At 32.6% G+C, this 16,275-nt stretch overlaps 1 protein-coding gene across 3 annotated transcripts in view; it reads left to right on the forward strand.

Moving 5' to 3' along the window:
• Positions 1–2,887: 2,887 nt before the first annotated feature.
• LOC124359739 (DDB1- and CUL4-associated factor 6-like) overlaps positions 2,888–16,275 on the forward strand; it is a 48,524-nt gene continuing 35,136 nt past the window's right edge. For 2 of the 3 annotated variants that reach the window (XM_046812736.1, XM_046812737.1), the window contains exons 1-4: positions 2,888–3,172; positions 7,622–7,776; positions 10,555–10,672; positions 12,935–13,113. In XM_046812736.1, coding sequence (XP_046668692.1) covers positions 3,073–3,172; positions 7,622–7,776; positions 10,555–10,672; positions 12,935–13,113 — 552 coding nt within the window. In that variant the 5' untranslated portion in view covers positions 2,888–3,072. Of the gene's footprint in view, positions 3,173–7,621; positions 7,777–8,017; positions 8,177–10,554; positions 10,673–12,934; positions 13,114–16,275 lie in introns of those variants that run through there. The other variant, XM_046812738.1, reaches the window with a different exon arrangement.

Here is a 16,275-nt window from a genome sequence, read left to right on the forward strand (position 1 = left end):
TATTCTAAGTTTTGTATTGACGTTTTTCTTGTTGCATCTATAAGGAAGATATATACATGCGTTGGTCTGATAAATCTCCCAATTTTCTAGTGCCTTAGTAGCGTTTGCATTGTTGCGCTGATCAAGAAAATATAAACATACAGGTGAGTTTAGGAAGTCTTCTTGAGTCAAAAAGAGACTACTTCCAACTCCGACTACTATCAATGATCTTTTTTTCCTGTCTAAGGTGTTTCCAGTCCCGTGGTAGTGTCAGAGACCACAGAATAACATAGACAGGACATTGCATACACCCATACATTATGAGATTTGAATCCGGGTCCGCCATATTGGTTCGGTATAAGAAGCTCAAACAGTTCAAAATTTACACTGAAATCGCAGTGCACGTATTTCAATTACACTGTTGTTTAAAATACTTAACACTTATAGATTTCCTTGATTTTTCAAGGAATGAAAGAGGATTAGTTTAGGGAGATGGCAGTATAACTGTTATTAATTATACAACATTTTAAAGGGTAAAAACCATTAAACAAAATTTATGTTTTTAAAAGTTGAATTTTACAGATCATATTTTGTTTTTTTTAATTAGCTCAATTACATCTACATTTTACAGTAGATTGAAGATACGGTTCTGTAAACGCTAAATCCCACTGCTACAGACGTTGTTACAGGCTGCCGGATTGCGGCAGTTCTGAACAGGTTTACATTGCTTTTTTAAGTATATTTTCGTAATATTAAACTACAGTAAAGAGTTTGATTTCCATGAAAAATGAACATCAGCAAGGTAAAATAATACAAATTGTATTGTCAACTATAAGTATTTATTTGAACTATATACAAAATCTGGTAACAAACAATACTGATATACCACACAAAACTATTTTTAATCTCCATACAATTATTACTATACTCAAAAATAAAAAAGGGTGAAATTCTTGTTCAAATACATTGTTGGATAAAAATAGTTTAGTGAAAAATACAATATGTTACTGTTACATAATTTAACCGTATTAAATCTTTACTGTCTTAAAAAGGTGATGTCTCAATATTTTACTGTGCAAATCGTTGACACGTTTTATGTAGTGGTGCAACCTTGTAGTAAAATCCTTTCTGGAAATAACCTATATCACCTACTTCCTGTATCAAATGTTTTTGTTCCGGTTTCGGGTCGAAACAATACTCGTCAGAGAACAAATTGACAACAATACATTTTCTGAGCACTCTTAGCATTAGTTTTTCATAAATGTTTTTTGAAGATAGGGAACCAGGCTGCATTGAAATACTTGACAGTAGATTCACAAAGCAAACAAAGTTTAGTTACACCTTGAGATGGTTAGATCAATTCCCCTCCGTTTTTATAATTACTCAAACTATGTTTCTGGGACGGATTAAGCCTACTTGTCATAACATTGACACATCGCTCACATATGATTTTAGACGTAAGTGATCTAACTACGTAAGCTGCTTCGTACTCCATTGCATCAAAAGCAATATTAGATGTTGCCAAATTCTACTTCTTCGCCATCTTCATTACCTACCATATTGGTAGCCCTTCTTGGTTTAATATTCTACATCCCGGTGTAGAAAAGTTTATATCTTCTATTTAATTCTGTCTAATTTTACCTAAAATTTTGTAATAACTTCGCAACACTTGGTGTAAGACACCGGCTAGCATAATTCACGCCCTGTCGCTGCCTCCATTTTGGCTCGGTCTGCCCGGCACCCCCGGCTTCACTCACTGGCGCATTTTTGCTCTGTCTATGTTATTCTGTGGTCGCTGGCTAGCGTTCGCTTTATAACGCCGATAGTGAAAATATAGATTTACGGAAGTCTGAATAATCAATAACAATTAAAGATCTCTACTTCCTTCCATTGTAACCTATTTCCGGTCTAAAGAATAGTCTATCATTTAATCTATTTCCGACGCAAGTAGTCTGTTGAGAGCGTCAGATACAAATGTGTATATCACCTTTTTAGGGCAGTGGGAATACAAACTAAAAACAACAAAATATAATGATTCTAGAGGTTACAACCCTTTCTGGTCCATATAGATATGGTAGAATGTGTTTTTATATAATGTTTGTAAAGATAGCATGGAGTGATATATTTGAGAGTAGTAATAACTTCATGGGTTATGCCTTAGTTTCATTAAGAAAGAGAAGCAATTGACAACGCTCAATTGATACGAGATCAGAAATAGAAAGATTTTCTTTGAAAAGGATTAAGGGGAAGACTTTTAGTAATATCCAGCTCAAAAGAAATTTGCAAAGCAGTACGAGAAGATACTGTCAACCTAACGAGTAAACATTGACATCCTAATTGTACTGTTTTACAATTTTATCAAACCAATGTGAGACCGGCCAAACGGAAAATGGCGTTAGATGTGGAAAATTGGCAAATGAATTAAAACTATATCAATGCCGAATCGTACGTTTTGGCGTAGATGAGAGTGAAAACTGGTTAATTGTAAATGATGCTTGTTATAGATGTTAATGATGTTTTTTCGATAAGGAGCTTGACTTAATCTTATCGGAGGAAATCCTATTCATAGCAGATCTGTCAGCCTACCAAAGTATGTTTCTATTATATTTGGTACTCTTATCCATTATATAAGAAAGAATTCTTTAAAACTGTATATAAGCATTAAAACTCCATTTCTCTGCGATTTATCATCAACTTTTAACAAGAAAAGTAAGAAATTTCATCTTTTGAGATCAGTTTTTTATGTATCTTGCACTCGTTTTAATTGACTTTGACAATTTTACAGTCTAATCATGGTAAAAAAATATAAACCAGCTGGCTCTATTGACATTTGAATTGACAGAACAGCAGCTGGCCAGTGACGTAGAATCAGAAGCTCACGTTTTTGTAAGACAAACGAAAGTGAAACTGTCTGCTCTGTATAGTACTCTGTACTCTGTAGTCTGTAAGCCTGAACAAAAAGGTATTTAGTGGTGCAGCTGCCTAACTGTTGTTGCTTGGGTTTGTGGTGTGTTGAACGGGAAATCTAAGCATCAGATAAAGGTTGTGTTTCGTGAACTGAATATAGTAACATCTTGATTAAATTACTTGAACATGAAACCATCTCGAAAATATAAAAACAGTATTTTTAGACACATATATGAACAACCATATAACGATCGTACAAGACTGAAGCTGTACAGCAGTGCTAAAGGTATGAAGCGTTTAATTTTAAGGCTATTACTATTTTATGACTTGGAATATATTGTTTTACACCTAGGTCAGCCTTTGAGTTTGTTTTTATTAGATTTAAAGTTTCATTGTGTCCATAAGTTATACTGTAGGCCTATAAATGTATTTCATAACAAATAATTTAGAATAGGATTATAGGATAGAACTATGCTACTTGAATGAGATTTAAGTTAACTCTGTTTTTGTTAGCCTACTTATATATGTTATACATAATACTACTTAATAGTTAGGCCTATGGCTGCAGTATAATAAGCAACCACCACCATAATCATGACTATCGAACCCTCAATATTCATGATTATCTAAAAAAACAGAAAAAAATTTTGAACCAAATTACGTAATAGTCTAGGTATTTCAAATAGCAATATAGTTCTGCTGGTTTTATGTCTTATCTATCTAGGCTATGTATATTTATAAAATGTTACAAATAAAACAACTTTTACGTATGTTTTTCTATTTTCAAAGATTAATATGGCTGACTCCTCGGGGGAGACACTCGTTATTCGGTTGCTATTATCGAACAGTTTGATCTGTTATCTAACTTTGATGTATGTAAAAATCGTACACAGAAAGAGTTATAATAAAACTACCATAACACGAAGACTCTTGTAATTATAATTTTAATTACATCAATTTTACAATAACATTACAGAACCAACTGTGGCCTAGAATTAGATATCAAAGAAACCTTACAATATTTATAACTTGCCCAGCTTGATATCAATAAGTAACCGCTTTTGTGAAATGGAGGAAATAATTCTCACCAGGAGTCAAACCCACATGATGAAGCTACATAAACAAATCTCGTCACTTGTGAGAAATATCTTATATATTTTCCTCATTTTCACAGTCTCAAAATATTAGTTACTTCTTGTTGTTTATTTTTTACATTAAAAATTACTGTAACTAATAAGTTGAAGTCATATGCTAAGTTAAATAATTTGTAATATTGAATTATCCTTCGGATAAAAACAATCGAACCATTCGATAATAGCAATCGAATAACGAGTGTAGGCCGCATATTAAAGTCTACCCACTCCTTGTAACACAAAGAATACATGTAGACTACATCGCTATTGTGATTAAGAATACTACTCAGATAGTTACATAATTTTACTTTGAATTAATTTGTAACAATAATGTCAACATGAATAACGTTACAGACTTTTAAAGTTGTGTTATAATGAAGCTGTATTTTTATATGTAAAGGAAATGTATGTATTTAAGATTATATAAAATAAATAAACTATTTATACTACCTTTAAGCAGCGTAGTACTTATGATTAAATGACTTGGTAAACATGTCTGACAAAATTTACAACATGCTTGAATTAATCACCACCAACAAGGTCATTTAACCTATCTTGTAATCATTTGAAGCATTGTTCAAAGTTTAAAAATACATTTTGAGACAAAAATTAAAAAATCGCTTGTTCATCTCCATCGCTTTTTCCTATGTCACTAGCCTTCTCAGTATGTATATGATTTTACTCGATTGTAATAAATTAAATTTTCAACAATTAATTATTATTCGGATAAATAAAAACAGTTGGCAATGCTTAATTATGACTATCTATGGATCAAATGTTTTTATATTCAATAATTTATAAATTTATAAACGATAGTTGATTAAATTGCAGTGTTGCCCACTTATTATATAATTGCGAATCAGTCCTTCCCACCGTGGTTAGCCAGATGTAATATGTAGTTTTAATTATTTTTACTTTTCATGAGTTTTATAAAAGGTTGCATGGGTAAATACAAGTCAACTAAATATATGTGCTATGTTTACATAACTCAGAAACGTAACCATGAATCCTTAAGTTCTACATAGCCGACTTAGTCTATTATGCTTGATAGCCTCTATGGAAAAGTTGTGTTTATGCATTTTCAAATTAGGCTAATTTTGATATGAAATATATTTAAAGTAGGGGTAAAGTACGATACCTGACTAGGTTTTTATATCGATATTAATAAACGATGATGTATAATTACATCCATCAATGTAATATAATCAATTGATACCGATTGATCAATTTAATAGTTAACTGCAATAGCCATCTATATCAATGTAAACACATTTTAAGAGTGCAAACATGATATTTTATGTCTCTTCATTAAATAAATTAGAAAACTAACCAAAATAGCATAGAAAGATGTCAATCCGTGTTTTTCTTGGTTTCTCTATTTCTGTTTGCTGTTATAGTTTATAATTTTATTCTAAATGAGAATATTCCTACTACACATCCTAAATTGTTTGTTTAATGGTTAAGGTTCCTTTATTGTTTATGATGTGTCATTTTATATGTTGAATTAACTCTTTTAATTTTTATTTACTATTATTTCGTTTTTTAGATACATTGATATCGATTGATAGTTCTATTATTTGACATAGTATGAAGTGTGAATTTATAATAATGATTAATATAAAAACTGAGTCCGTTTATTGTATTCTCCCCTTAGGTAGTAAGTTTTGTCCTGATACAAATAAAACAAAATCAATTAATGTGTACCCCAGCTTAATTTAAATTTCTCAATGTATTATTGATAGACAGTACTGTTATATTTTATAGCAGTGATCTTGAAGCTATCGGGTTTTGTGATCCAATTTTGTTCGAAATTTTGTACAGTTGGAGGAATTTAGCTGTGCTCATAGGGTCCTATACTACCCTTTCAACAAATAAACACTATCAGTGTGGCGGGTTGCGTTTATGTGCTAGCCACTGAAATGAAGGCGTAACAATGTCTTTAATGGCTTTAAACTCACGATTTCGATTTGCAGATTAGTATTGACAAATACGTTATTTTTTAAAACACGTTAAACAACACTATACCAACTGAAAAACAAGGATAAGTCCTATTATTGCTATTATTAACCCCGAATCTTCCCTCTTAGGGGGGCACTATGAATACCGTTTTATAAAAGTGGTCACTTGTCATGACAGTCGGGTCCTGTTTTCTACCTTGCAAAACAAGGTAATAACAGTGAGGACGAAGTCACTCTGTCCCCATCTACTATTTGTTATAGACTATACATACAGATATTTACTTGTATTATAAATATAGAAAGTTAAAGTCGACGTTTACGAGTGCTCATATGATCTAAGCTTGAATTTAGGTACTATCTCAAAGGAGTCTTTCTTTTTTCACCTGAAGTGCGGGGCCACCGAAGTTCGTATTGATGCCCAGGGGCATATCCGATTGGTGCTTTCCCGACCTACGATCACATACCAGCTAATCCAACGTGATTTGACATCAGAAGATCTGGGAATTGATCTGAGGTCAGGAAAGCACTGATTGTCAGCAAAAATGTTGTTGCGTTCATTAATAGTTATTAAAATAGTAGTGATCGTATCAGAGCTGTTTCTTGGTTAGTCAGAAACCTGTCACAAGTGGGACAAAATAAAAGGATATTAGACTATGTATCATTCTGAATATATTTATGGAGATTAAAATTTAAAGGGTGCTAAACTGGCCTGAGAAAGCATAGTCTTTGTCATTAACTCAAAGCAGACTTGTGGTTTTCCTATATTACAAGGATTGCATTATGCAAAAGAAGGCAGGTAATGATATAACTCTTTTTCAATAGTATAAACTTGAAGCAAATAACATAATCTTTTTGTTATGCACATTTGCTTTCATTATTTTAGAGTATATAATTATTAATAACTTAGGATTACATCTTTGGGAATTATGGGAACACAAGTGGGTTCTCCAAGCATCCATACTAACTTCAGAATATATGACCAAATGCTTTTATACAGGAACGTATGTATAGAGTTTTAAGTTAAATGTGGAATATCAATACTGACAGAAGAAAATTTTAAATAACATTAGTGACAGAATATTACAAACCAAAAAGTACATCTGGTACTCTTATATAATGTTACATGAGTTAAAAATTTGTACTTAACTTTAATTATTTTTAGATTGATGAGACATCACATATTATTGAAATTTATTTTGCAATTAACTTAATTGTTTGAGGAAAACATGGATAAAAGTGAATCATGTGATCTTGTATTTTGTGTACCCTTTGAGTTGCATGAAAGCTTTGTTTGATATTAATATTAATAAAAATACGAGTATACCAATTAATTCCTTCGTCAGACATAATAACGAAGGAATTAATTGGTACATATCCTTTATTGTACATAGTTGAAATATATGTAAAATACCCTCCTTACTAAACTAGTTGAAAATCAAGAAAGTACAATAATATGTCATAACAAAATAAATGTTAGATTTGAAACATTAAAATTGTGTACTATTATTTCAACACTATAATAATACAACAATGATGATATATCAATTGTACCTTTTTAGGGTAAGGTATGTTGGTCTGGTATAAAAGCCGGTACTAAGCGAAGTGGTTACTTTTCGCTCGGTTCACAGCGTATTTGTGGTGCAGGAAATTTGGATTTCATTCAGCGGCTGAGCTTGCAGCGCTCACTGCCCGTCCACAGTGGCTGTGTCAACTGTATATGTTGGAGCGACACTGGGGAGTTCCTGTTGTCCGGCTCTGATGATCAGCACCTCGTCATCTCACATGCCTACAACTATAAGGTAAACAATATACTGATTAATGTGGGATCAAATTTGATGTACCGTGTAGTATATGATACATTCAGCAGCTGAGCTTGCAGCGCTCACTGCCCTTCCACAGTGGCTGTGTCAACTGTATATGTTGGAGCGACACTGAGGAGTTCCTGTTGTCCGGCCCTGATGATCAGCACCTCGTCATCTCACATGCCTACAACTATAAGGTAAACAATATACTGATTAATGTGGGATCAAATTTGATGTACCGTGTAGTATATGATACATTCAGCGGCTGAGCTTGCAGCGCTCACTGCCCTTCCACAGTGGCTGTGTCAACTGTATATGTTGGAGCGACACTGGGGAGTTCCTGTTGTCCGGCTCTGATGATCAGCACCTCGTCATCTCACATGCCTACAACTATAAGGTAAACAATATACTGATTAATGTGGGATCAAATTTGATGTACCGTGTAGTATATGATACATTCAGCAGCTGAGCTTGCAGCGCTCACTGCCCTTCCACAGTGGCTGTGTCAACTGTATATGTTGGAGCGACACTGAGGAGTTCTTGTTGTCCAGCTCTGATTGGGATCGGGTGTGATGTACCCTGTACAGTATAAGATCTGTATATCTGTGAAGTGACACGCGGAAGTTCCTGTTAACCAGAACTGATGATCAGCACCTTGTCATCTGACATGCTTACAAGTACAAGGTAATCATTCTGCTGATTAATGTGGGATCAGGTGTGATGTACTGTACAGTATATTATATGAGGGCTGTCCCAGAAAGTAGAATACGTTTCACTCTGTAGCCACTAGGGGTGAGACTATAGCGGCCATTTTTATGTCAGAGTGTGTCTCCGATCAGTGGCTATCCATCCATGCTATTAAGAGGTTGTGTCACTCCTTGTTGGTTTACAGTGGCAGTTTCAAATGTATGACACAATTGAAAATTCCACAATTTGTGAAGTGTGGTTGGTAATACGGTTGTTGTTGGGTAAGCACAATAAAGCAATTGAGATTTATTGCCAACTCTATGATGTTTATGATAACGAAATGATTAGTGAAGGTGGAGTGCGTCAGTGGTGCATTAGGTTTAAAAATGTCCGAACTAATGTGCATGATGACGAACTAAGTGGACGGCCAAGCATTGTGTCTGATGAAATTGTCTCTAAAGTCAATGAGAAGATAAATGAAGATCGCTGATTCATTTTTATAATAACAGAACTCTCCCTCAGCTTTCCTTGAATTTCAAGGAGTGTTTCATATGGAATTTTATGCAGAAGTTAAGTTACCATAAATTTGTCTAAGATGGGTACTGGAAATCTTAACAGATACTAATCAACAGATAAAATCAGCGTATGGCTTCTTCAGTGATATTTTTGGAGACTTACGAAAAAGATGGTTATTCGCTGGTAGATAAAATCATTACAGGAGGATGTGACTACCTGGTTAAGTCTCAGGCAGCAGAATTTATAACACTGGAACTTCAAGACTTGTTTACGGCTATGATAAGTGCCTAAATGTGTTCAGTGACTATGTTGAAAAATAATATTTTAGTGTCACTTTCAAATGTACATAATACAATTTTGTTTCTTGTACTTTGTTTTTGTATGTACATAAATGTGTCTCATTTATATAAATGTGTTAATTGCGTTTTGATTGTTTAATTAATAGTTTAGTGGTATTTTAATATCACATATATTATTATTTGAAGGTATTAATTGCTGATAACTATTAGTTTGTAGTTACAATTTTTCTATTTACTCAGGTAGAATACAAGTATGCAAGTGTATGATGAATGAGGTAGTTGTTGGAAACATTAGGCTTGAAAAACGTTTGGTATTTAAATAAGTCTTTTTGAAACAAGTATGGAATTGGGATGGTCAAACAAACATTAATGAACTACTGAAAACCTAAGAATATTCTCAGACATTCGGCTAGATAATATTTATAACAAAGGCTGTTTCAATGGTCTTTGAACCAAATAATTCTGCTCCAAACTCAATTCAAGATCTGAGCTATTCTGTACTGATTACTCTAGATTTTCAGAAATTATTTAATTGATCTAATAATTGACTTGTGTATTAATTAGATGTTTTTTGATAATATTTGATTGATTCCGTTAATAACTTTACAAAATAATATTAAATCACATCAGTAATGATTTATAATTAAATAAAAAATTAAGACATTTTGGCACTTAAAGTATAATTTTTCTTCCTATTAGTGATTATTTGTCGATGTTATACAGCTTTAAGATGTGAAAGTGAACATTATACTTCTGCCTGGAGTTGAAAACACTCTGCTTAACATTCCAAGCAAATTTTGCTGACTTCTGTTCTTGGAAACTGCTGATTTCCCATTATTAGTGTGCTGAATCCAGTTTATGTTGTGGAACGAGTAGATATTTGTTTGTCAACCGGACGGAGTGTGTTTTGATCCTAACAAAAATCTGCCTCGTCTGTTTTGCTTTATTTGTTCCTGTATGAATACAATAATGTTAAAAATTCTGATCAACATCAATATCCTTGACACATTTATGGGAATAATTCATTGCCAAATCTTTCCCTTGTAGTTCAGATAGAAAGTCATTTCTGTACCGAAATTAGCATTAAATATACATGACAGATATTTTTATGGAGAGGTTTTGTTACATACTGGACTAGTCATACAAAAAACGTTTTCTGTACCAGATTTTCCAATTAATTGTAGTTCATATATATTATTTTATGCTCCAGAGGTAAAAAATACATACACAAAATAATATTTATGTATGTATTACAACAGTGTTTTTGTTGCAGACGTTAACAAATTACAAGACAAGTCACAGAGCAAATATTTTCAGTGCCAAGTTCCTTCCTTGCAGTTCAGATAGAAATATAGTCTCCTGCTCTGGAGATGGCATCATATTATTTACAGGTAAATTGTCTTGTGTGTACCCAGTTATATCAGTCACAAATGTCACAATGCCTAACAAGTATAAATCATAAATTAAACCAAATATTACCGAAATATTTACCGTATTTAAGTTTTAGAAGATTTGGTAGACAAAAACCAAATCTGGATTGGTTTTGGGTGGTATATAAATTTGAACTAGAATTACCATATTTTGTATTTAAACTTATGGTTAAGTAGAAATGTTACTTATAAAATATATTTTTATGGCACGATTCCTGTATATGTACATTGTTGAATAAAGAGAGCTTGAATTGAATTGAACTCTGACTCTTAAGGTAGAAGTTTGATTATCTGAGCTGCTAGATTAACCGAGACATTTCATTAAAATGATTAACATTTTACGAAGCATGTAAAAAATGACACTAAAGATACCAGAATGTGAGGGGGTAAGGAACACAGTGGTCAAACGTTGATCCATTTACAGGCTTTACTGGGTCTTGTTAGTACGAGCAATAATGATATAGGCTTAGAACGCACTATAAAGAATTCACGTAACTTATTGTATAAATAAACTACTATAATTCCTAAATATTGAGTTTTTCAGTAAATTAAGATATTGTATTGCAATCTTTGTTTTATGTGAGCTTTTCCGTAACCAAGGTAGTCCTCCCGGTTCCATTTTGCTCGGTTCATCAAACTTCTCCTGTATTTATTTTTGTTAAATTTGCATCGTATCTTACAACAGCCAATATTTTCTAAATTGAATACATAGAGGGTTACTAAAAATACTTTGGATTGTCCAATATATTTTTTGTTTGCTCACTGAAATGAGTAAGATAAGAGCAATAATCTGTTTTAAATGCTGCTTAACTTTGCATTAGTTTGTGTGTAGTATTTATTTGGAGTATTTTATATATTGACAGTGATTTCAATCATTTAAAAATACTATGGAGTGTATTAATGTACACGATGAAGTACTTACGGTGGCACATTAGAAACTTTTGAAATACATGAACATTGAGTTGAAACCAAGTAGGAAATTCATACTTTGTAACCTTTTAATTTTATGGAGACTTTACTCATCAATTATCCGTGACGAAACATACAGTCCGTAAAGTACTGATAATGGTACCTGTTGCAAAGTGAGACTTGATAAGAGTAGTGTGCTTCATAGAGACAGGATTTATGGTGGGGGGGGGGAGTATAAGTAAAACAACACATCGGGTGGCACTCGCAACTGAGCTGTGAAACAATGATTATAATAATGTTTGTCAAAATCGTTTTTGAGTTCACAGGAACATCATATTAAATTTTGCTGTCACAGGGGTAAAAATACACTTGATTTGTTCAACCCTTGATTTGTCTGTTATAAAGGTTCAATAGCGGCACCTTTTTATTGAATTAAAAAAGATGGTGAAGACAAATTTTTTGATGAAAAACCTAAACCAGAAATTTTGTTAGCACCGCAGCTTTGTGGCATTTCTCGAAAATACTGCTAGTGACGATAAAACGTCATCATTGCACTTGGCGTAAGGGTTAAATACAGTACTACAGTTGTCTATTTGGTTTGAAAATAGACTAGATAATCGAAAATTTTTGTCCGGAAAACGGGGAAAAAACTGGGAATTTGAAAAATGGTTTTGAGTGGCCACCCTGTTAAAGTTAAAACTTGATAAAAATCAACAGACTCTTTAAAATCAACGAAATACAGTTTAAATAAATTGTATCATTAAAAATATTAAATTAAATTTAAAGCAACAAACAACATTAAATCAACAAAAACATTAAAATAAATAATTGTCATTAAAATGAACAAATATAATTAAAATCAACAAAATGAAATCACGCAGATATCATTCTCAATAGATAATTGTCCTCAAATTATTCACTTATACTTATGTACATAGGATTTTCTAATAACTGAGATTTAACAGTTGATTTAAATCCTGCTTTTGCTCTTTAATTGAATCTTGTAGCCTATTAAAAGGTTTTATACCAGTAACAGGGTAACAGTTTTGTGTTTTGCTTAATCTACAGTGAGATACATCCAGCAATTACTTATTTCTGACATTGCATTTATTTCTCATATCTCGGATTGGGTACTTAAGTTGGTTTTCTCTAATGTCACATAAGCAGACAAAAATATACAGGTTAACAACTGTCATAATTCTAAGACTAGCAAATAGGGGTCTACAGTGTTCATGGAAAGTAGTATTGGTTAATATTCTTACTGCTTTTTTCTGTAACCATATGTTAAAGCTTTATTTATTATTACCATTTTAGATTTAATGCGACCATCCGAGACACGCCACAACCAGTTCAACTGTCACAAAGGCACGACATACGAGATCGCCACCGTTCCCAATGAGCCTCACACGTTCCTGAGCTGCGGAGAGGACTACACTGTCCGCTGCTATGATCTGCGTATCAAAGAGCGTTGCACTAAAGACAATTGTGATGATGTGAGTCAATTGTTTTCTTTTTACATGGTTTGATTGAGTCTGTAATAATAAGAGAATCTGGGTAAGCCACAAACAAATCAGGTAAAAGAATATTTTAAGTCTATAAAATATGAACAAAAAATTTGAAACTGTATATAGATATAAATAAAGTACTATCATCAAAACTTAATTAAAAAATTAAGATTAGTTTTGTAACATGACACAACAAGTGTTGTAACTATGGGGGATAGAACTCCCCCCAAGAGCCCTACAAATTAAAATAGTATTCGCACAACAGCAATTCAACTTGTTTGAATTATAACCGTTAAATATTTAACTTTGAATTAGGCCTGTCTTATTTATTCAAATGTAGATTATTCCATACCCTCCAGTGTGGTGTGCTCTTCAGTCAGATTCATTACCCTCTCCAAAGCCAAGTCCTAATTACACCACTGTAATCCCCTCTCCAAAGCCAAGTCCTAGTTACACCACTGTAATCCCCTCTCCAAAGCCAAGTCCTAGTTACACCACTGTAATCCCCTCTCCAAAGCCAAGTCCTAGTTACGCCACTGTAACACAAACAGTAGGTTTGGTAAAATATTGGACCACAAGCCTACACTAAAAAAAAAACTGAACCCAAAGAGTGCTGTTTCAAAAATTTCCAAATCTTTCAGGGTGCAAAATTTATTTGAACAAACTACATAGGGTATTTATAACCTTTCTTTTTACGTTTGAATACAGGCTACAACAAATGTTGTGTTTTCTTTGGAGCATAAAATAATTTTACCAATTCAAAAATGTTGTGTCAGATACTAATGCATATTGTTTAGGCTGAGCAATTATCATGGATAATGTTACTGTTTGGAAGAATTGCATGCATAATTCTATTAATTATTTACAATAGGCATGGTTAGTAAGGCAAACCAAGTCAGTAATATTAGGTCTGTAAGAGGGAAATTTTTTTGTTTACTGATAAGGGAATCCTAAAACTTTCAATATGTGACTTTAGTGAATATTATGCTTGTTTGTTATCAAGAACTCTATTAGCCGATTCTTTGAAAATCCTAGTTCATAATGCTGGACATGTGGTAACGTACTTTGATTTTGTGGTAACTGACAGGTATAAGGTATGTCCATTTTGTGGTGCAATGATGTTTACTGTTAACACTAAGTGGCTGCTAAAGATCTACACGTATCCTATCTTTCACATCGTAATATTTTCAGTCTGTTCACACTGTGACTGCCTAATACCTGAGACTGGATTTCTGGAAGATGTAGTCAACGCTCTGTTGAATCTCGTAGGCTAACTTATCTAAGAACCAAACACGTGTAGTAAATATAGTACACAGCTGTTGCAGTACTTTTCCACCACTTTTGCACAAATTTGTTTGATTAATTTTATTTTATAGATCGGGTTGGGGAAGGGGTTTTAATACAATATGCCGAGTTGGAAAGGGGAACCTTGATGCAGATGGCTGCTCTCTGTGGCTGTGCCAAATTGCTCAATAATCTTAGAATAAAATGCTATGAGAACAATGGCCCACGCTCAACTTTCCATTTAGTAACCTTTTTCTAAGTTTTTAAGTTTGAAAGTCATTTTATTAAATTTATAAGCATTTTTTTTATTTGAGATATCTGTAGTACATGTTGGAAGTCATCAGTTTCAGCTGGTTTACCTCTGTTAATCATTCATCTAATTTTTTGTTGTCACTGATTTAATTTAGAACAGCTGGTGGCACTGTGCCACGGACGTGAGGTAACCTGCTACGCAATTGCTGCTAGCTTCAGGAGAGTTAGTCTGGCAGTGCTGATGTATGTGGTGTATAAGTACTTGGACACTGGCCAAGTGATGCTAAATTCCTTCAATATTTGGATCAATTCCTTAAATGCCATGTTGCCCTGTTTTGAAACACGAAGAGGTCACTGACCTCATTGTAATACTAATTTAATAAGTTGCACATTTAAATTGTATATATTTAGAAAGAATGCTCTAGTATGAAAAAGTTGTTCAATGTTCTCGTAAAACATACTTTTACAGGCTCATAATTAATACATTTTAAAATTAATATTGTTTAACACTTTGAGGACCAGCATGTGATTTTTGGACATTAGAATAATATGTTAAAATACCAGCCAGTTTGTTTGTGAACCTATTATTTACACAAAAAAGACTGGTTATCCTAATTGCACAATGCAGATTGATTGTTTTGCAGTTATAAATACAAAATGTTGACTTTCCACATTAGTTACTAAAGCATTTGAATTCATTAATATTGATGTAAAAGTGTTTCCAGCAAAAATATCCCATAATTACGATCATTATATTTTTTATAATAAAACCAAAATACAATTTAGAGTTGAGCCGGTGGCCATGACCAAGTTTTGTCAGCCTCAGAAATTGTTTTGTTGAATAGTAACATAAAAATTGTTTGTATTCTTATTCATCATATAACTAGAAAGAAAATAGTTGTGTTTCCATTACTGTAAATACATTTCTTAATTCAAAAATGTTCTTTAAAAGTAAAGTTACATAAATAATGTTTTAATTTAAAGAATACTTATCGCTCAATGTGCTAAATTTCATTCCGAACACAACAATACCAAACATAATAATTTTAAAAGATTATAAGTTAAATATTATATGTCCCTCATTGAGTACTTTGTATAAAAAGTGGTTGAGAGACATAGTGCAGTTTTGTAATTGTTTTTATACTCGTACTATGGTACTCAGAGAGTTATAGTATATAAAACACTCTATTTTTTATTGATAAAATGAGTAATATTGTGAATGTATTAACAATACTTATGTCTAGTATTCGGGAAATCGGTTTTTATTTTAAACAACTATGATTTACAACAGGATTGTTTTCTGGGATTCTTAATAATAGTAAGGAGTCTTATTTGCTTCACTTTACAACACTTTCAATATACTAGAATACTAGAATATACTTTCAATATACTAGAAACAATATACTAGAATATATTAGACTATGTTCAAACTCCTTTATTGGTAGACATGTGTAAAATTGACTCACACAAGGATCTATTATGGAAATTGTACAAAAGTGTGTCAAACCTTGATAAAAATGTTAATAATGACTAAATATGGATTTTTAAAACACGTATGTGCTTACAAGTATACACATTTTGTACATTTTCCTAACCTTCGTTAACTTTTTTTGT

Source organism: Homalodisca vitripennis, chromosome 4 (assembly GCF_021130785.1).
Source record: "Homalodisca vitripennis isolate AUS2020 chromosome 4, UT_GWSS_2.1, whole genome shotgun sequence".
Classification (NCBI taxonomy): domain Eukaryota; kingdom Metazoa; phylum Arthropoda; class Insecta; order Hemiptera; family Cicadellidae; genus Homalodisca; species Homalodisca vitripennis.